Here is a 21414-nt window from a genome sequence, read left to right on the forward strand (position 1 = left end):
AAAGGTTAGTGCTGCTCTTTTTGTCTGACTTCCTTCTCTTACTCTCTTTGTGGCTCTTCAGATCCTACCCATCAATTAGGCCACAATTCTTTGTAGTTTCTTAATGAAGCTATATTTATCTATTTCTTCCCTGAATTCTTATTGTACTTAAATGAATTTATTTACCAATATTTGAGCAGATATTATGCTCCAGCTACTGTTCTAAGTGTCAGAGATCTGAAAGTGAGTAAGACAGTTAAGTTCTCTAGTGTTAGGGAACTTGTTTTCTAGAAGGTAGAACACAAACAAGTAAATAAATGAACAGTATCATTTCAGATAGCAGTTAATGCTGTGAAGATAAGACAGGAGGATAGTACCTTGGGAGAAGGAGAAGCTACGTATTTGAGAAACTCATAGTTTAGCGTTTGGTTATTTTTGTTTTTATATGGTTAGTTTTTTTTTTTGGAGACGGAATCTTCCTCTGTCGCCCAGGCTGGAGTGCAATAGCTTGATCTCGGCTCACTCCCACCTCTGCCTCCTGGGTTCAAGTGATTCTCCTGCCTCAGCCTCCCAAGTAGCTGGGACTACAGGTGCCTGCCACTACGCCCAGCTAATGTTTATATTTTTAGTAGAGACAGGGTTTCACTAAGTTGGTCAGGCTGATCTTGAATGCCTGACCTCAGGCGATCCACCCGTCTCGGCTTCCCAAAGTGCTGGTATTACAGGTGTGAGCCACTGTGCCTAGCCTGTATTGTTAGTTTTTACTTCCTAGTTAGACTGTAAATGCCTTAAGGGAAGAATCCTCAAACTTCTATGAGCCATAAAATGTTGGGCATAAAATGAGTGCTTGATTAAGATTTGGTTGAGAAATTTGTCCTTTTTTGACAGAGAAGGTAAAAATCTATTTATTAAATATAGAACACTACTTGGCTAAATAATTGATCTAATGGTATCTGTTATGTACAAAGTACTGTGTTGGGTTTTGAAATGTGTGTATTTGGGTAAAGCTAGCTGTTTCATTTCTGTTGCTTTTTATTCATAGACTAAGAAAGAAGAACTTTTATGTCCAAACAATTTTTTTTTCCATTTGAAGTGGTTGAATATTGTGCACCCCCAAACTTTGAGACAGGTCTCAGTTAATTTAGCAAGTTTATTTTGCCAAGGTTGAGGATGTACCTGTGACACAGCCTCAGAAAGTCCTGATGACATGTGCCCGAGAAGGTGGTCAGAGCACAGCTTGGTTTTATAAATTTTAGGGAGACATGAGGGATCAATCAATAGGTGTAAGAAGTACATTAGTTCCATCCAGAAATGCAGAGACAACTCAAAGTACCGCCCCTCCCCCCGCTCCCCCGCCCTCTGCGGGGGCTTCCAGGTCACAGGTAGTTGGGAGTCAGATGGTTGCATTCTTTTGAGTTTCTGATAAGTCTTTTCAAAAGAGGCAATCAGAGTATGCATCTGTCTCTGTGACCAGAGGGATGAATTTGAATAGAATGAGAGGCGGTTCCCAGCTTGAAGAGGCCCAAGATACTTTCCTTTCACTGTATAAAGCCAACAAACATTCTTTCTATACCTGCAGAGGATGCTACTACTCTAAAAGCTGAATTATTCCTGCAATTGTTTCTGCTTAATTCAGGCACCAAGTGACTTCCTCCAATTCATTAGTGTGAACATGTTTAAATAAGTGGCAGACATGCTTCCTGAACCATTTTCCCTTAGTGCTGAAGCTGATCAGGTTTGTCACACAGGGACTGCTGGATTCCCATGTCATCGTCACCCTTCCTGGCGGTTGAAGATTGAGCTTTATGGCAAGACAATTCATTTAAGATTGAGCATAACTTATTATGACAGATTGATCAAAGTTATCCAGTGAAGTAACAAAGGCTTTTGCTTCGTGAAGAAAACTGAAGCCCTATACTGGGATGTCACATTTGATCTCTTACAGATAAGTATTTTGGTCTTTATAAATTGAAAGAGCATCTTGAGAAGAAAATCTCAAAAGGATTTTTTTTTCTTGCCATAAAAATGGCGAACCGAATTTTGATTTGTAATAGCAAAGAACTCTGGTGGGTTAAAATTTAAGAATTTTGATTCGACAGTACTTCTGAGATGCTTATGGTCACAAAAATATAAAAATATTGCTCTACTAAAATGATGAAATGGACAGTTCAAGATGTTAACAATGGCAGAGTAAGGTGGAGAATTGGAACTTAATATCTGTAACATAATCGTCTCAACTACTAGGCTTTTGTGCTTCGAGGGCAGGGCCATATCTCTCTAAATCCCCAGTGCCTCGAACCACCACTTGATCTAGCATCTAATCTTAAGTGCTAATGGTGATAGAGGACTACAGTGCTTAAGATGAAGTGTAGGTGTCTGAAAATGACCCTTACTGTTAGAAAGGAGATGAAAGAGTGTTAGGGAATAATTTTAAGTACACACAGTAAATAGTTCAATGATTACAAAAGCGAAAATTTGTTTTCTGAAAGGTCATCTGTGACTCAAACCTGTACATTGAGCTTAGTTCTTAAAATAAAATTAGACATAGCTTTTTTGGTGAAATTAAACACAACTGAGAGGTACTCAACTAACACAAAATATCTTTATAATACAGAGTTTGAATACCTGAACAGAACGTTCTGTTCAGCTTAGTTACCAGGTGATTGGCCTTGAGTTGTTTGGATTGGTCTTACGGGTTTTTAAAGTTCAGGAATGAGTATAGGATCTGAAAAGTTGCAAGGCAGGCTTTTGAATAGTAACTATTTCCCTCTGTGACTGCTGCTGATCTGAATAGGCTTTGGGCAGGGATGTCGTCCAGAGAAATCAAGCCCTGAATCAGTGGTTGATGTTGATTACCTTTCTCAAGGTCCTTTCTGACATGGAAAATATATGAAGATTATAATAGGGTATTACCATATCAGAGCTCTCAGAAGCTTTATATTATGATTGTTCTTTCACTCCTCTGATCTTCAACTAGAGTGTAACCTCCTTAAAGGAAGAGAGCATGCTTGCCTTGTTTACCACTGTGTTCCCTGTGCCTGGTATTGAACAGGTGCACAGTAGATGCTTAAATATTTGTTCAGCTAAAGTGAAGGGTGTTTTTTGCGTCCTATTGTACCTGCTGTTCTTGGAGTGCAAGAAACTTAAGGCGGGTAAAGAGTTGACCCTTCATCTCTCTCTATTGTAGTGGCCAACTTACTCATTTTTTTTAAAAGAAAAGAAAATAATCAAATAGTACAGATACGTTTTATAGTTGGTGGCGAGACTTTTGAATTATATGCAGTTTAGTTGTCTAATTTCTGTGGCAGTAGAGTAATTGCACGATGTTTATAAAACATTGTATTACCATGTAACATTAGCAATAAGAGAGTTGAATCTTTACATCTTGCTGTTTTTGTTAATTTCTGCCTGATTGAGAAAATTAAAACTTAATTTTCTTACAATAATGACTCTTGCATTGCAATCACAACTTCAGCGTTAGAATTTATAAGTAAGTCAACCATTTCTCTTAGTCTTAAGGGGTTGAGAGTCTGGAGTGATACTTTTATAATTATACAATACTCATCTAATACTATACTAAGTTATATTTAATATAGCTGATCATACATGAAGTTTAATAAACTCTGATTGCTTGACTAATGCATAATCTTACTGCTTTTCCAGAGTTGATTTTAATGAAAATATATGGTCACTATATGTATTGGTACAATATGCCATCATTGTAATGAGCATGATCATTAGATTTGCATAATACAAACTTACTAAAATGACTTTAATCAGTACTTTTATTTCAGGAATATGACTCTAATAAAGATTTTTGGGGGGATCATTTTTGTTTCTGATTTTTTTTTTAACTCCATAGTAGCTCTGTAGTTTGTATACAGAAGTAAAATCTATGTTTATTTGCAAGTGGTGTTAGAGAGATACACCCACCTGCATAAATGAAATTTGAGAGCTTACACCTGAAGAGCATCATTATAAATGAAAAAAATTTTTTGGTGTTTCTGTTGTTATTCTTGAGTCCTTTTATACCTTTCTTTTTTGACTAATATGAAAAGATAATTGTGTAGCAGAAATGATTTAATTTTGTTTGCAGATCATTGAATCCTAACTTATACAATGATTTCAATGCATTTTTTAATGTAAGTGGCTAAAAATTACCCCTTCTGAAATTCAGCCTCTTCATATCTGCTTAAAGATTTTCTTTTACAGTAGACCATATTTGTTCTTTTTTTCTGAACAGTTATAATGAAGAGCTTTAAATAGTAGTATTGTATTTATGAAAGCAGATTTTTACATAAGGGAAATCTGAGAAAATATCCATATTAAATGTACAAGATTATACAGAATGTCCACTCTAGTTGAATGAAATTTACAAATCAAGAAATCAGGAGCGGAGTGTTTTTCTTTGTTTCTCTGTCACAGGTAATTAGGATAATTTTTTATATAAGTATAATTTCCTATGTGCCTTAGGGTACTCTATCATTCTTGAAGATACCTGTGAGGAAAAAAACAGTTCTTTAAAAATAAAACAAAGCACAGTCCTTCTCTAATATTTTGACCAGGGGTACGCATTTGGTTTATCACAACTAAACTTTCAATTCAAGGGCAACTCTAGAATTAGAAATGTATATTGCAAAAGGAACATTCCAGATCAAAGGGAACAGTAGGGGCACAAACAGGACATCATAGGAGTATGCACTGGGAAAGAGGATTTTAAATTTTGTTTTCTATAGAATAGGGGTCATAAGAGAAGTAGAAGGTAGCCTAGAGCTGAATCATACAGGGCTTTAAATCCCATATTAAGGATATACATCTTTATTCTATAGGTAGGAGGAATTAAATATTTATGAACAGGAGGGAGTATGATAGTCATTCATACTCATAATTAAGCTTCAATGTGTCAAACACTGCTTTAGGCATTAGGGGTACATCCCTAAATGAGATGGGCAGAAATCCCTGTCCTTGTGGAGCTTATATGTTTTTTTGTTGGAAAAACAGACCAAGATAACGATAATGAAGTAAATTATAAACTATGTTAGAACATGTAAAACTTGATCAGGAGTGCCAGGAATGTGTAGAGGGAGGCAGACGTTTCCATTCGAAATAGGACAGACAGGGTAGCTTCACTGAGCAAAACCTTGGAAGCGGGGTGAGGGAGTAAGCCATATGGACCATGGAAAAAGTGCATTCCAGGCAGAGAGAAGAGCCAGGGCATGTGGCTTATTGCCTCGCTGGGGAGCTGTGAGGTGATCAGTGTGACTGGAGCTGGGGGAATGAAGGGACAGTAGTAGGAGATAAGGTCAGAGGGATATGGAGAGTATACAGATCAGTAGGGCCTTGTAGGCCATTGTAATGACTTTGACTTGCACTAGGAGGGAAAATAGAGCCCTTGGAAAGTGTTGAGCCAAGGAGTGACATGATCTGACTTCAGTTTTCACAGTGTCACTTTGTCAGCTGTGTTCAAAATTAACTGTAGGAGAGCAAAGGTGGAAGCAAGGAGGTAGATTAGGAAGTCACTACAGAAATCTAATTGAGAGTTGATGGTGGATTGCACCACATCTTTGCAGACTGCAGAATGATTATCATGGGACTGGATAGCTGCTTGGCTATTGGAAATGAAGGAGAGGAAGAACAACAACATGATGTGGAAGTCTTAAACCTAGACAAGTGGAATGCAGGTGGAGCCAGTAACAAATGTTAGTCTTTTGTTTGTAAAATGAGAGGCTTTTACTAGATTATCTCAAATTCCATCTAACTTGAATAGTTTCTACCTCTATACTTTGTGGTTTATTATAGACAAAAAGTATGTTAATTCGAAAGAAGAGTAGTGAGGGGAAGAGAAGACTTCAGTCTTGTCCCATAAGACCAAGTGAAAATACTGCTAGCAATGCTTTTTTTCTTGTGTCTGTCTCCCATGATTAAACTGTCAACATGTATTCAATTGAGATACAGGTTTAAAACATTTTAGACATGTGTACCTTAACTTAGATAATTTGACTAAAGCAAATAGTATTTTCCCTTAATTTAAATTAAGGGAGTTTATAACCCCAAAAGGTGGGAAGAAAAGGAAAGCACTGGTTGCATGAAGAACTGTATAATCTGTCTCAAAAACCCAGGGGGACAAGCACACATTGGGATGGTAGCAGGGTTAGTTGAGGCACTTTTGATACTTTGTCATTTTCTCTCTGATTTGGTATTGCAGGAAATCATGAAGCTGGCCATTTGTTTAAAACAGTTTTCTATAACCCACTAGAAAAATTAAGGAGAAAATACCTGGTAGAGAGAGTTGCAGGGTAAATTCATCCTTCTTAAGGTGGTTTCATTTCTGATATAAATAATCCCAGCTGTTTTTCTAGGCAGTAAAGATTGATTGGGGTTTGTGTCAGCTGGATGTGATGAAGACATGGTACAGAGATTAGAAGTTTAGATCCCTGAGGGAATCAATGGATTAAAATTAGTAAAGAGTTATACATAGAATAGTATATTTTCCTCAGCTGATCTGGGGAGGATGGTCTTTAACAGCATTGGATTGGTGGTATTTAAAGACAATTTTCTGAAATCCTGAGACCAAGCAATTTTCATTTACCTAAAACATAATGGAATCCTCCCCACAGTGAGAACACCCTATTTTTTTAGTGTGCATGACCAAGTTCATACACATTATTCAGTTTCTGTTGTAAGAAATAAATGTCTAGGATCTGGCAGAACATTAAATTCAATTTCTAACAGACAATTTAAAAAATCTGGTTCTTGGCCTGCCTCGGTGGCTCATACCTGTAATCCCAGCACTCTGGAAGGCTGAGGCAGGCGGATTACGAGGTCAGGAGTTTGAAATTAGCTGGGCACGGTGGTGTGTGCCTGTATTCCCAGCTACTCAGGAGGCTGAGGCATGAGAATTGCATGAACCTGGGAGACAGAGGTTGCAGTGAGCCAAGACTATGCCACTGCACTCCAACCTGGACAACAGAGCGAGACTCCGTCTCAAAAAAAAAAAAAAAACTGGTTCTTTCCTAATCACACCCCTAATTGGTACTTCAACATGTTTATAATAAGAACTATATTTCATGCCCATCATATGTTATTGTGAGGTCTTGAACTATCTTCTGAATCATGGAAGATTACTACATTGTTAGGTATTGCTTTAGTATTACTGTACTCAAATTCTTCAAATAATGGTGTCATATATGTTCAATTTTATGTTCAAATAAGTTTAATTTTTGAATATTAAAATATTTGTATTATGTTTATAAGAATTTTTTAAAAAATAAGTTCAGTTTTATTTAAAATCTTTATAAAAGTGCCCTTTAAATATCCATCAGGAGTAACACAGTTGTTAGGCCATACTGTTTCATTATATTACATTCATGTTAAATGTGACATTTTTCCTATTGTAAATGTTGTTTTTTAAATTTAGATATCTTAAAAGCCTGAAGATTCATTTCCAAACTTCTATATTACTTGCCAGAGCATATGATTTTGTTGTATCTTTTCTCACATATCAGCACTATGGTAGTGAAATCTGATCTAGATCTGATTTGGGACCTTCGGAGCCATATTTAAAAACAAATGAATACACCTTCGCCAAACTTTCATTTTTAATCATTAAAAACTTTTTTTTTTCTTTAAAGAATGTATTGTTTATATGTTTGAACGTTCTGGTTCTTTTTGACTGTTTACAGTTAATAAAAATGAAAATTATTTTATTGTTTGATCTATGAATTTCTCTTATCTGATTGGCATTTCTTCTTTTGTTTGTTTCTTTTTGGTTTTAATAGAACATTCAAATAAAAACTTTGGCAGATGATGTGGTAAGGTGGTCTTAGCAGCATGCTATTAAATTACTTATGCATGTTGCCTTTATATTAAAATAGGTGGACATAAAAGCATTGATATATGTAAGATATGAAATGTCTGGATATTTACAAAGTATAGAAGAATGGAATAATTGTCAATAGAGTGACTTCCTTTACGAATATTAATAGAAACAATTATATGAGATCCCAACAGAATTTTGATATCATCATCCTGATATTTACCTTCATGAAATGTTTTTTAAAATCTCCATGTGAATCTAGACTCTGGAAAACACAGATGCTTCCTTTTTTGATGGCCAAATAAATTGCAAATATATTAAACATTAATGTTGGAGGAAATTAATTTCCGTTAGAAAGGAAATTAAGTTGATTATGTTGGTCAGATGTGTGCTACTGAATTTAGAAACCAATATTTTAAAGCTGAATTTATCATAGTATATCTTATTAAAAGTTATGGGCTCAAAATTTAAATATACCCTTTTATAGTTAAATTATAAAAAATGGTATTTTGAGCATTATCAGTTTTTTCTATGTGAAATTACCTATCTACAAATAATGTAAAGTATTCTTAGGGCTCAAAGGAGATGAAGGTATGTGGCTTAACTACATTTTCTTACCAAAGTATAGCTGAAATCAAAAGCTAATTTTTTAGATAAACAAAGTCACAGTAGAAGATCAAATATATATGTTATTAATGCTACTCAGTAAAAAGGTAACAAGGCTAATACTGCAAAAGTAAATATTATGTGATGGGAAAGGAGAAGAGATATATTGATTTAATGGTCAGTTGCATATTTAAATGCTTTCATGTCCACTATATTTTTTAGTGAAATTTGATTATTGGATATATCCTCAGCTTATTTGGGATTACTTAGCTTTTCTTTTGAGTTGTTTGAAGATATACTATATAACTAAACCAACTTAATTTCCCTCGAAAAGTTAAAAGAAAATGTGAAAATATAGTTCATGATGATTAGAAGAAATGAATCTTAAGTTAATGTGAAGACTGGGATGGGAACCAGGGGCTGGTAAATTTAGGAGAGTCACCTTCTCGGTGAAATGAGGGAATTGGTTTAGATTATTTTTCAAGTTTCTTCTCAGCTCTAAAATATTATGATTTATATAATCTCTTTGTAAGCAACCATGTACTCAAATCACTTTTGTAATCCTGAATAAGCTGCTTAAAACTGCTCATGTTTCTTTCAAAGTATACCTTTTAGTTTTTATAAAGCATTCTTTTACTTAATAAACTAAAAGGTATGCTCATTAATGAGGAGTTCACATAATTTTACGTAAGCTATGGTAATAACTTTTGTGATGCTTTTTGTATTGTTGAAATAATTAGACAAGGATTCTGGTAACATGGCAGTGAAGATGCACTGTACTGATATTTAACATGTCTGCTTGTTTAATGTGAGCTTGATGGTATGCATGTGCTTCCTAACAGAAACCATAATAAAACTGAGTTGCATTCAGTTTTATGCACATTACTAATTTTTGATGTCTCATGTTTTGTGGTTTAAAATAGAATATCCCATTTACATGCAACTGAAGTCGTTAACTCAGTTTATAGCAAGCTAATTATTAGAGATTTTACGTAGAATCAATGGTTCAAAGTCAATATCCATAAAACAGCAAGTTCATAATAATAATATTTGTAGGAATAAGATATTTGTTTGTTATATTTCCAGTAAACAGAAAATGTGATGTTTTTATCTTTGTTTTGCTTTGTCATTGGTCACAAATTTTAGGGAAGAAAAAGCTGGGGGAAAATAATAGTAACAATAATAATAAATAGCGGCCAAATACAATAAACATATTAAGTTATTTAAATTTCACAATAACCCTGTGGAGTAAGTAATGTCATTATCCATATTTTAGAGATAAGGAAACAGAGAGAGACCAAGTAACTTTCACAGGGTTACTCAGCTAGTGAATGGCAGAGCTTGGACTGAAACGAAGTAATCTGTTTTCAGAGTCCATGCTCTTAACCCGTCTACTGCTACACTGACAAATTGTTCAAATATACTTGTTGCAATTTTTGCAACTTTGAAGGAGAAAAATATTACCATAATTTTCTCTTAGAATTGGATATCAGTAGCTCTTTTTAGTTTCTTTCACTTTTTTCTAAAGTTGCCAACAAAAACACATTCTCACTCAACCAACAGGACTTTGATCTGAGCCTTTTTTTCCCCACATATTTACTGTGCAAAACAAAAATGACAAAGGACTAAGTTTTACTTTTGAAGAATACTTTTCACCCCAGAGTTCTGAGGCTGAAGAGCTACTTCAAGTTTTCAAAGTAGTACAATCTCTAACTGGAGCTTGCTGCTTAAAATAATATTTTGTCAAAAGACAATAATGATGTATATTATACTAAGTACCATTTTGATGTTCTTCATGTTAGTGGTTCTTGATCTTTTTCTCAGGGCTTTTTATTTATTTGTTTGCAGCGTGACCGAATTACAAGTTTTAGAAAATCTACTGTCAAAAAAGAAAAACCTCTTATTCAACATCCTATTGATTCTCAAGTCGCGATGAGTGAGTTTCCCGCAGCTCAGCCATTATATGATGAACGATCTTTGAATTTGTCAGAAAAGGAAGTATTGGATCTCTTTGAAAAAATGATGGTAAGTTAGACCCCTAATTTTGATGTAATTTTAAAATGTGTGTGCCCAGAATACCACTGAGTTTTAAGTAGGTGTGTTTGTGAAAAGACCAGAAACTTGATATAACAAAACTATTGTCAAAAGTGTCTGTTTTTTTTTCTTTTTTCTTGGCAAAAATGTCCTTACCTGTCTGTCTCTTCCACTGTGAACTCCTAAAAGTAGAAGCAGTTTTATTTATCTTTGTTTTCTACTGTTTAGTAGTCTCTAGGACATTGAATCAATTTTTCAATGAACCGATTTGTGTGTGTGTCTCTATAAAGCAAAAGAGGCCTAAGTCCACTTTGCTGAAAACAGCACAAGGTCTTTTGTTGGGTATATGAAATAGAGTTGGGAGGGTAGAGAGTAACAATAGAAGGGACAGAGAAATTAATTCATCTAAGTTTGTTCTATTAGCAACATTCACACAACCTATATTTTCTAGCATTTTTTCTATGTTTTATAGCTTGTGGCCTAAATAATTTCCTATATTAGGTAATGAATGCAAGATTTTGAATATTCAGAAGTTTATGGCGGGAGAGGGGGGAAATGGGGCATTACACATTACATTGGTTAATTTGACCAGAGAAGAACTAGAGATGTTGATTGGTGATTTATTCATTCAAAATTATATCCCACATATTACTATACATTTTTTGTGGTTGTCTATTTACCTGTAGTTAAGAGTCCACATGAGTTTCAAAGGTCGCCTTACATCAAAATAAAAGGTTAATCATCAATGAAATCTAGACCCTACTGGGCCCACTATGGAACATCTTGTTATCACCTCTCCCCTTACCTTCATGATTTATCTCCTGCACCTAGAAGAGTTAGTAGGCCTTTAATAAATATTTGTTGGTAGTTGTTGAATGAATGCAAGCAAAATTTCCCTTTATCTTTAAATTTTTCCTTGACTATTCCTTCCATCTAGCCACAACTGGCATTTTGGCTATTCCCCTGAAGCAAGTCCTGACACTTTTACCCTCTAACTCTTCTTCCTGCTCCTGTGATGCACCCTTTTTCCTGCTGCTCCTTTCATGCTATCTTCTTTAAACCATCTTTCAACAACCTTTTCTCTTTTGAAGCCTGTTATCTGCTGACCTTCCTTGGTGATAGCACCTGGCTATACTTTTGTCCTTTTCCCTTTCTCTTCATTTTGGTGATTTCAAATATTATGCTAATAACCCATTCAATACATGCTTTTGCTCTTAGTTCCTTGTTTCCTAACCTCTGACATTTACCTTTAAATATTTAGCTAATTATACCTATGACTATACCTTGGACTGTGTCATCCTTTAGAATAATTCCACCTCTAAGGTCTTTAACTCTGAAATTTTCCTTGGAAGCTAAACAATTTACACTACCTTTCCAAGACCCTTAATTTTACAGAGCATGTATTGTGTAGTGGTTAGAAACTTGGACTTTGGAGTCATTCAGAATGTTTGTGGCATTTGTTTCCATTATCAAAGAAGCCCTGTTGTGTCTTTAATTGCTAGTATTTCCTGATCACCTAGATACCCCTCAGTTTATCACCCTGGTGTCCTTAATCACTGAAAGCAATGATGACAACAACAAACACAGAAACATTCCTTGAGACTATTAACACTTTTAATGTTTTTGAATCTTTCTTCTCTTTACATAAAAATTATAATCATTGCTTTAAGCTGCTGACAATTTGGCTACTACCTTTTGCAGTATTGAAATAGTTCTCTGAGTTCATCTACGGCATTGCCCTACTCAGTTATCTTATACTCAGCGTTACAGGGCCATCTTCCCCTCATTGATTATCTCATTCACTTCTAATTTCGTGCCAAATCCCATTGGTTTTGCTTTTGTAATAACTTATATCTGTGTCCTCAGTCAGCCTCCAGCTGTTCTTGCTCTACTTTAGATGTTACCCTCTCTAGTTGTTTCTTGTGGCTACTAAAATAGCTGCCTAACTGGTCTTCCTCCCATCCTCCAGGTTTTACCTATTCCAATCCAGTATCACCCTATGATTTGGACACAGAGTTCTTTTCTGAAGCCCCAGGTGGGCCTTTATGTTTTCAGAGAATCAGTTTATATGTCCCTATTCTGTTCCTTCAACTATGCTCCTAGATGCCTTTCACACCTTTGCTTTGCTGCTCCAAACTCAGAACTCTTCCCCGTCTTTATTCTTTGCTGATGACCTTGCTGCTTAATTTACTGAGTAAATTGAAGCATTCAGAAGAGAACTTCCACAGGCTCCCACCACCACATTTACCTTTTAGTATCTGTATTCACATATCTGTCTTGCTACTATCTATCACCGTAGTTGAAATTTTCATTTCTCCATTCTTCTACTTGTGTATAAGTTTCCATTCCTTTTCACTTACTCACAGATATTGCTCAATAATTTTCTCTTCTCTCTCCTACCATTCCGAGGAGCATATAAACATACTGTCCCATTTTTCAAAAACCTTTGCTTGACCCTTTCTCTCTTGCTTGTTATCACTCCATTTATTTACTCTCCTTTGAAGCAAAGCCCCTCACAGTAATTTTACTTAGATGCACTGCTTCCAGTTTCTATAGTTTGTTTTTTTTTTGAGATGGAGTCTCACTCTGTCACCCAGGCTGCAGTGCAGTGGCGTAATCTTGGCTCACTGTAACCTCCATCTCCCAGGTTCAAACGATTCTCATGCCTCAGCCTCCCAAGTAGCAGGGATTACAGGCACATGCCACCACACCTGGCTAATTTTTGTATTTTTTAGTAGAGACGGGGGTTTTACCATGGCCAAGCTGGTTTCGAACTCCTGCCCACCTTGGCCTCCCAAAGTGTTGGGATTACAGGCCCAAGCCACCACGCCTGGCCCATTTATGTTAGTCTTTAATATTTAAATTTATGTACAAGATTTACAGTGTTTTAAAACTTTGTACATTTCTACATTGTGGTTTGAATATCCTAATGTTTCGTCAGAAAATTACTATTTCCTGTTTAAATGTGATTTTTTTTAAAAAAAAGATTTGCTTGTTGGATTCATTAATGTGATTTAAAGAACTGTACAACTTTGTGCCACATTTTCCCTAATGGGAATTTTTTTCTTCCATGGGAATTTTGAAATAGGATATTAAAGAAATATATTTTTCAGGTACTATCATACTGTATTATAATTTTATTTGATGAATCTCTTTTATGTTTTTATGTGACCCACATACTCAAACATTATAGACTTGTATATGCAGATATTAAAAACTTATTTATATCTAGTAGTGGGATTGCTGGATCATATGGTAGTTCTATTTTTAATTTTTTTTTTTTTGAGAGACTTGCTCTGTTGCCCAGGCTGGAATGTAGTGGCTTGATCTCAGCGCACAGCAACCTCTGCCTCCCGGGTTCAAGCAGTCCTCTGCTTCAGCCTCCCGAGTAGGATTATAGGTGCCCACCACCATGCCCGGCTAATTTTTGTATTTTTAGTAGAGACGAGGTATCACCATTTTGACCAGACTGGTCTTGAACTCCTGACCTTATGATCCACCTGCCTCGGCCTCCCAAAGTGCTTGGATTCCAGGCGTGAGCCACTGCGCCTGGCCCTATTTTTATTTTTTTAAGGAACCTCCATGCTATTTATCATAGTGGCTGTACTAATTTACGTTCCCACTAGCAATGTATACAAGTTCCCTTTTCTCCACATCCTGGCCAACAGTTGTTGTCTTTTGTCTTCAATAATGGCTCTTCTAAAAGATGTGAAGTCATATCTCACTGGTGTCTTAATTTGCATTATGTTAAGTGAAATATGTTTGGTATAGAAAGGTAAATACCACATGATCTCATTCCTATGTGGAATCTAAAAATGTTGATTTCATAGAAGTAGAGAGTAGTATAATTTAAAAAATAAAAAAATAAAGTTACGCATATGTATGATATATACATATACAAAAAAAAATAAAAAAAGAAATAGAGAGTAGAATGGCGGTTACCAGTGGCCGGGGTATTTGGGCAGTGGGGAGAGGGGGTAGGTTGGGGAGATAGTGGTCAAAGGATGCAAAATTTCAGTTAGATAGAGGTATAACTTCAAGAGATCTGTTATACAATTTGGTGACTATTGTGTTTTTTGAAAAATTCTAACAGTAGATGTAAAGTGTTCTCACCACAAAAATGACAACCATGTGAGATAATGCACATATTAATTAGCTAGATTTCGTCATTCTACAATAAGTATATACTTCAAAACATCATGTTGTGTGTGCTAAATACATATAATTTTATCTGTCAATTAAAACATCTATAAATGGACATATATTTTTAAATGACGGTATAATAAGATATCAGAAAATATGCTTTGATTAAAAGTAACAAACAAAAGTTTAACTGAAAACTTTAAAGGTTATATCTCTTCTTTGAGAGAAGTCTACTTATACCCTGAATATTACATATTTTCTATATTATCTAAGTTTGACTGTAATAACCTTACAGTGAACAAATTATGAATAACTGTAGTTTTCATCTACTGTATACTTACGGCTAAGGCATGAAACTAAACCATTTAAATTTATTATTTCAGTTGATCCTTAAGACAGTGCCACAAAGTAGGTAAGATTGTTATACCCCGTTTTCAGATAAGGAAAGTGAAGCTTAGAGAGAGGTAAGAAAATTGGTTCATTAACTTGACTAAGCTAGTAAGTGGCTGAGCTGAAACTTACATTTAGGTACATAAAAATCTAAAACATTGACATTTTTGTAACATCTACCTTTAATAATGCTTCATTTAAGCTCAATATAAAATTAGTACATTTCCCTTGGACACATATTGAGGTGAAGTAGAAGGCAAATCAGAGGTACATTAGAGTGGTAGGCGAAGCCAACCTGGGGTGGATTATTTCCTACTGATGATGGAACATTGTGTGTAATTATTTTTACAGAGCATCTATTGAAAAGAATGGGTACAAAAATCTAGCAATGGAAAATTGTTAAAAATGGCATTATCACAGTTGATAGGGAGAAAGCACTTAAGTCGTTCTGTTTCTAAAACACGGAAGTAGACTTCCAGATACAAAATTTCTGTTTTTTTATTTTACTTCTTGTGGGTGTCCTTCCTTGTACAAATAATGTAAAAGCTGTTCTTGTCATATTTGATGGCTCTTATGAGAATCTTCCTTCTCTTGGGTCTCTTGACGGTACCCATTTATTGTGCTGTTTCTCTTGATTACCTTTTCTAGATTTTAGAGAACTATGAAGGTTTAGACCATTTGGTTTCAGTACTACGTATTTATTTAAGGATAACATACCTTGAGGTATAAAACATTTTAAATAATTGCAGCAAATAGCACAACATTATACACAGTACTAATATATGAGATGCTTGACAAGAAATAAATTGCCTTGTAATTTACTATTTAGAATTTCTGGGTAATGATGTGTTGGTGAAACTTTTATTTAAAACTTAAATAAGAAGAGACAATATTCAAATATAATCATTTCTTACTCTGAAAATTGAAACTGTTGTTATGCCTGAGGATCATATCTGTCAACAGCAGTTCTCATTGGATAGGCTTATACAGATAATTGAGCTAAATCTAAAATTACTGCAAGACATTTTTTAAAATTAACTCTTTTTACTTAATTACTAATAGATCATTTCACAAATCACTTGATTCTTCATAGCTAAGAAAAATTGTGAAATGGGTCCAGGTAACTGAAAGATCTGAATAGTTTGGTTTTACTTTAGTAGTGTATTAGTAGACTACTAATGTCTCATTGACTCTGGCATCTATTCTATGAATTGGTACATCACTTTTTGTAGTGTGCTTATTCAATGATGCAATTATAAAGGGACTTTCTGAGTAATGGTATCAATGGCTATGGCCGACAAGTTTAAAGATCCAAATCTGAAATAAATATTTATTTATTTTTTTGTTTATTTAGAGACAGGGCCTAGCTCTGTTGCCCAGGTTGGAGTGCCATGGCACAATCACGGGTTACAGCAAACTCAAACTCCTCAGCTCAAGCCCTCCTCCCACCTCAGCCTCCCAAGTATCTGGGAATACAGGCATGTGCCAAATAAACACGATTTTTTGTTAAATTTTTTTTGTGGAGATGAGGTTTTACCATGTTGCCCAAGCTGGTCTCAAACTCCTAGGCTCAAGAAATCTTTCTGCCTTGGCCTTCAAAGTGCTGGGATTATAGACCTGAACCATATGCCTGGCCTTGAAATTTCTTGATGATTGTTTATTTTATAGAATATAAGCTCTTTATTAAGAGTGTGTCTTTCATAGTTTATAAAACTGAATTTTGTGTTTAGAGTGTGGTTACCAACTAATTGAAAATTGAGAAGTCGTTCTTTTATTAAAATTTTCAAGAATTAAAACCATTGCTTTTATAAGATTGTTACAATGACCTGCATAGGGTAAATCACACTTGGTCTTTAAGATTCTTGTTTCCCTCCCCTACCCAGAGTCAAGTTTTCAAATCTTCCACAAGTGGGTAAAGGTAGTAGGATGACAACAATACTCCTTCCATGTTACTATTATTGGTAACTATTTTTGTTGTTGTTGTTTCTTGTTTTTTTTGAGATGGAGTCTCACTCTCTCCATTAGGCTGTAGTGCAGTGGTACGATCATGGCTTACTGTGGCCTTGACCTTCTGGGATCACACAATCCTCCCACCTCAGCATCCTGAGTAGCTGAGACTGTAGGCATGTGCTACCATGCCTGGCTAATTGTTTCATTGTTTCGTAGAGATGTGGGTCTTGCTATTTTGCCCAGGCTGATCTCGAAATCCTAGGCTCAAGCAGTCCTCCTGACTTGGCCTCCCAAAGTGCTGGGGTTACACTGTACCTAGCCTATATTTGGTGAGTTTTAAAGATGACTGAATTAAAGTGGTTCATATTCATAACTCTTTTCATATTGATCAGAAGCATTTTGTATTGTTTCTAATTAGGATTGGATAAAATATCTCTTCAATTCCACTTTAAATGTAAGGAAATTAAGAATGCTGTAATTTAATAACTTCATTTTAAGTTGTCATAACCTTTGAGCTTACTGAAAATGACTGAGCTGGTTTTTGTATATTGAGTATACTGCTTAGGGACTGTTAAATGCTTAATAGTGATAACTTCTTTTCATCTAGACTGAATTACGCAATTAGAGTTCTTTTTGGGGAGAGGAGTGTTGCGAGAGGGGAGATGTTCATTTTAAGATTAAAAAAGTAAACCCGTAGAAACTTCTTGGGAGTTCAAGTTGGAATTTGATTTCTATTAGCTAGCACAAGGAGCTCTCAAGTGGAGGTTCAGGTTACATTGGCAACATACAGATATGTCAATAAGGACTGTGCTCTAATATAGGTAATTAAATAGTTTGTCTTATGCAAAAGATGAGGCTAGTGATGACTTATGATTAACTTCTAGCCATATTTCATTTCAACTTAATTTATTAAAGGCAGTGTTTAATAAATGATTATACATGCAAATTTGATGTTTACACTCTATTCAGCAATTTATATTAATATACTTTGCATTTTTGTCATAATTTAATGATAGTAGTTATATGCAATAAATACCAAATTATTCCATCTGCTAGAACTCTCATAAGTAATCTCAAAGCTTTTAATTTTTGTTCTCTCACTCTTTCATTAGAGAGAATAGTTGTGTTTGAACACCAGGTGTTGTACATTAACCCAAGCATCCTTGTTCTCCACTGACTGCTGTTATGGGTTTTTTCTCACTGAACCCTAGTCTTTTAGAAGTTAGCTTGGATAAGAATCTTTTCGTGCCCTCAGCATAAATAATTTTAATTAACAGTTAAGGTACCACAAAATAAGTTTTTGGTAAACTAGGTCTTAAAATCTATAATAAGCTGTGGAAATAGTTGTCAGAATGATTACATTCTCAGTAATTGTCTAGACAGCATAATTTCCATAGGTTGCATTTACATTTTCAATGTCTTTACTCCATATCATTAGACTGAGATAATGCCAAAAGCATTTCTAGACAACATATTTTATTTTCTTATAAAACTCACGTGAAGAGCTTATGAAGGAGGAGCAAAACGTACCCAGTAAACAGATCTAAAAAGTAACTAAATCTGGGTCAATTTTAAATTTTATTGCCAAACATGATTTTTAAAAAACTGATTTTAGGTTCAGGGGTACATGTGCAGGTTTGCTATGTAGGTAAATTGTGTGTCACGGGTTTGGTGTATAAATTATTTTGTTATTTAGGTAGTAAGCATAGTACCCAATGGGTAGTTTTTCAGTCCTCACCCTCCTGCAACCCTCCACCCTCAAGAAGGCCCCAGTGTCTGTTGGTCAAAGGTTCACAACTGAGGGAAAATAGGATAGAAGTTTCAGGAAGAGGAATTAAAAGAACCAGGTTTGCAAATTTACTCTGATTGTTGCTGGTAAACTTCACAGTTCACTGGCTTTGTTCTTGGTTTGTACAGAGAAATGCTTTGAAAAACATTTCTTCTGTTTTGAAGGATTCTACTAGTATTTATTTGGGTGAGTGTATTTAAGCACTTTTTATTGATATGTGCAATGTGCCAGGTAGGATGCTACATGTTAGTGTAAAGATGAATGCAACACCTTCCTTACCCTCAGAGAGCTCAGCATTTACTCAAGGAGAAAAGTAAATAAGTGATTTCTATAGTCCTATAATAGTTGTGAATAGGCTTCTTTGGGTACTTAGCCCTGTGCAGGGGCTCAGGATGGAAGCAGAGAACACCACCTAAATACGCTGTGAAACCCAATGTTACTTCTGAATTATCCATCTTTATTTTTTGGCATTAAATATTCTTAAAATTTGAATAATTTAGTTCATCAAAATCTCATGCCTTCCATATGTCCAGTACTGTTTTAAGGTCTGAGAAGAGAACAACAGTGAACAACTCAAAGAAAATCCCTACCATCAAGGAGCTTATGTTCTGGCAAGGGTAATAAGGCGGAGTTATAAAAGAAAAAGAAAAGACACATTTCTGTGTCATGGTGCAGTTTATTTGACAACTCTCTACTGAATGCCAGATACTTTGTTAGGTGCAGCAGACATAAAGATGCCAAAGATATTATCCCTGCCACAAGGTTTTATTTTGTATAACCCGCTAGCGAAGAATGGTTTTTATATATATATATATTTTTTTTTTCAAAAGGTAATCAGTTATTTAATTAGATCATCAGGACATTTAAAATACCAATTTGTGAGGATAAATTCCATTTGTCAGGGCAAACACAGATCGCAGGTAGCCCTGGAGCTGAGGAATAGCTTTGATTTTTGGTAAAATTTGTGAGTCCACAGCTTTCTGATCAATCTTGCGCTGTTCTGTAATCTCGTATTTCTCTTTTTCTGTGTCGAAGATCTCACCTTCCTGGTGTCTGGGCTTTCGCAGCTTCTTCTTCTTGAAGTAAGCATCAGTAAGATGTTTTGGGATTTTTACATTGCTGATATCAATTTTGGTTGAGGTGGCAATGACAAATTTCTGGTGCGTTCTTCGTAGAGGAACTCGATTGAGGACCAGAGGTCCAGTCACAAGTAATAAGCCACTAGCCAGCTGCTTCAGGAAAACCACCCTTTTGCCCCTGTGGCGTCCAGTGAGGATGATCAGAATGGTCCCGGGGGTGATGCTGGCTCGCAGTTTTCTCACGTGCTGACTGAAGGGTTTTTTGCCGTGGCTCAACAGCTTTCGAGGCACATCTTCAGTAGGATAATACCTAGGCATTTTGCGAAGTTTAACCACCCGGGTACCGCCGTTTTTGTCACCACCAACTGGTTTTGTAACAGTTGCAAGAACCTTCTCCTTCTTTTTCTTTTCAACCTTGGATTTAGCCGCTGAGTACTTCCTCTTGTACATGGCCTTTCTGGAATACATGGCAGATCGGGAATACCTGCCAATTCCTCTGACAAGAACAGGATTGCGGCTGCAATGGGGCTTCCCCTTCTTGGACTTTTTAGCCTTGGGGTTACCCTTTTTCACTTTGCTACCGGCATCAGCCTTCTTGGCTTCAGGTTTCTTCTCTTTAGTATCCGGCTTCTCAACTTTTTCACCCGCCATCTTGCAAGATGGGAAAGAGCGTTTTTATATTTTTAAATTGTTACAGAAAAAAGACCATTTCAGGGCACATGAAAGTTATATGAATTTCACAAATAAATTTTTGTTGAATGTATCCATGCCCATTTGTTTATGTATTGTCTGTAGCTCCTTTGTGCTACAGTAGAGTTGAATAGTTGAGACAAAGACTATATGGCCTGCAAAACCTAAAACATTTACTGTCTGGCAGTTTACCAAAGAAGTTTGCCAAACTCTGGGCTAGTCCAATAGTCTCTAAACCTTTTATTTCCTATCCCATGAAAAAAAAAAAAATATATATATATATATATATATATGTTTGAGCAAGTATATATATATGTGTAATTTTTTTGAGACGGAGTCTTGCTCTGTTACCCAGGCAGGAGTGTAGTGGTGCGATCTCGGCTCACTGCAACCTCTGCCACCTGGGTTCCAGAGATTCTCCTGCCTCAGCTTCTTGAGTAGCTGGGACTACAGGCACATGCCACCATGGCCAGCTAATTTTGTATTTTTAGTAGAGACGGGGTTTTGCCATGTTGGTCAGGCTGGTCTTGAACTCCTGACCTTAGGTGATCTGGCCGCCTCGGCCTTCCAAAGTGCTGGGATTACAGGCGTGAGCTACTGCTCCAGACCAATATATTTTAAACATTATATATGTGTATGTATATACTAATATTAATATGTACGTTATAAAATAGACACAGTAAAAATGAGAAAAACATGAACAAGATTTTAAAACAATTTAAAATCAGTTTATTTCTTAATTATACAAAAGTCTTTGCTGTCATGATTAATAACTTTTTAGTTAGAACAGTGTCACTATGTCATTTTTAATGTCTTGCTTAAAAATAGGCAGTAATTAGAAAGTTTAGCGCCAGGTTCATTTTATTTTGATATTTGGTTTAATTTCTGTCATAATTGAAACATAAATCTGACAAAGATTTGTAGGTCCAAATCGAACA

At 35.6% G+C, this 21414-nt stretch overlaps 1 protein-coding gene and 1 pseudogene across 11 annotated transcripts in view; one reads left to right on the plus strand and one right to left on the minus strand.

Moving 5' to 3' along the window:
• DIAPH2 (diaphanous related formin 2) overlaps nt 1–21414 on the plus strand; it is a 916386-nt gene that overhangs the window by 49361 nt on the left and 845611 nt on the right. For 8 of the 10 annotated variants that reach the window (XM_032257749.1, XM_032257747.1, XM_032257748.1 and 5 more), the window contains exons 2-3: nt 7758–7790; nt 10250–10426. In XM_032257749.1, coding sequence (XP_032113640.1) covers nt 7758–7790; nt 10250–10426 — 210 coding nt within the window. The remainder of the gene's footprint in view (nt 1–7757; nt 7791–10249; nt 10427–21414) is intronic. The other 2 variants (XM_032257751.1, XM_032257744.1) reach the window with 1 other exon arrangement.
• Nucleotides 19537–20465, minus strand: LOC116536072 (annotated as a pseudogene). Its single transcript, XR_004262467.1, has one exon. The product of XR_004262467.1 is annotated as a 60S ribosomal protein L6 pseudogene (transcript).

Source organism: Sapajus apella, unplaced genomic scaffold (genome assembly GCF_009761245.1).
Source record: "Sapajus apella isolate SASKATOON/1434 unplaced genomic scaffold, GSC_monkey_1.0 scaffold98, whole genome shotgun sequence".
Taxonomy (NCBI): domain Eukaryota; kingdom Metazoa; phylum Chordata; class Mammalia; order Primates; family Cebidae; genus Sapajus; species Sapajus apella.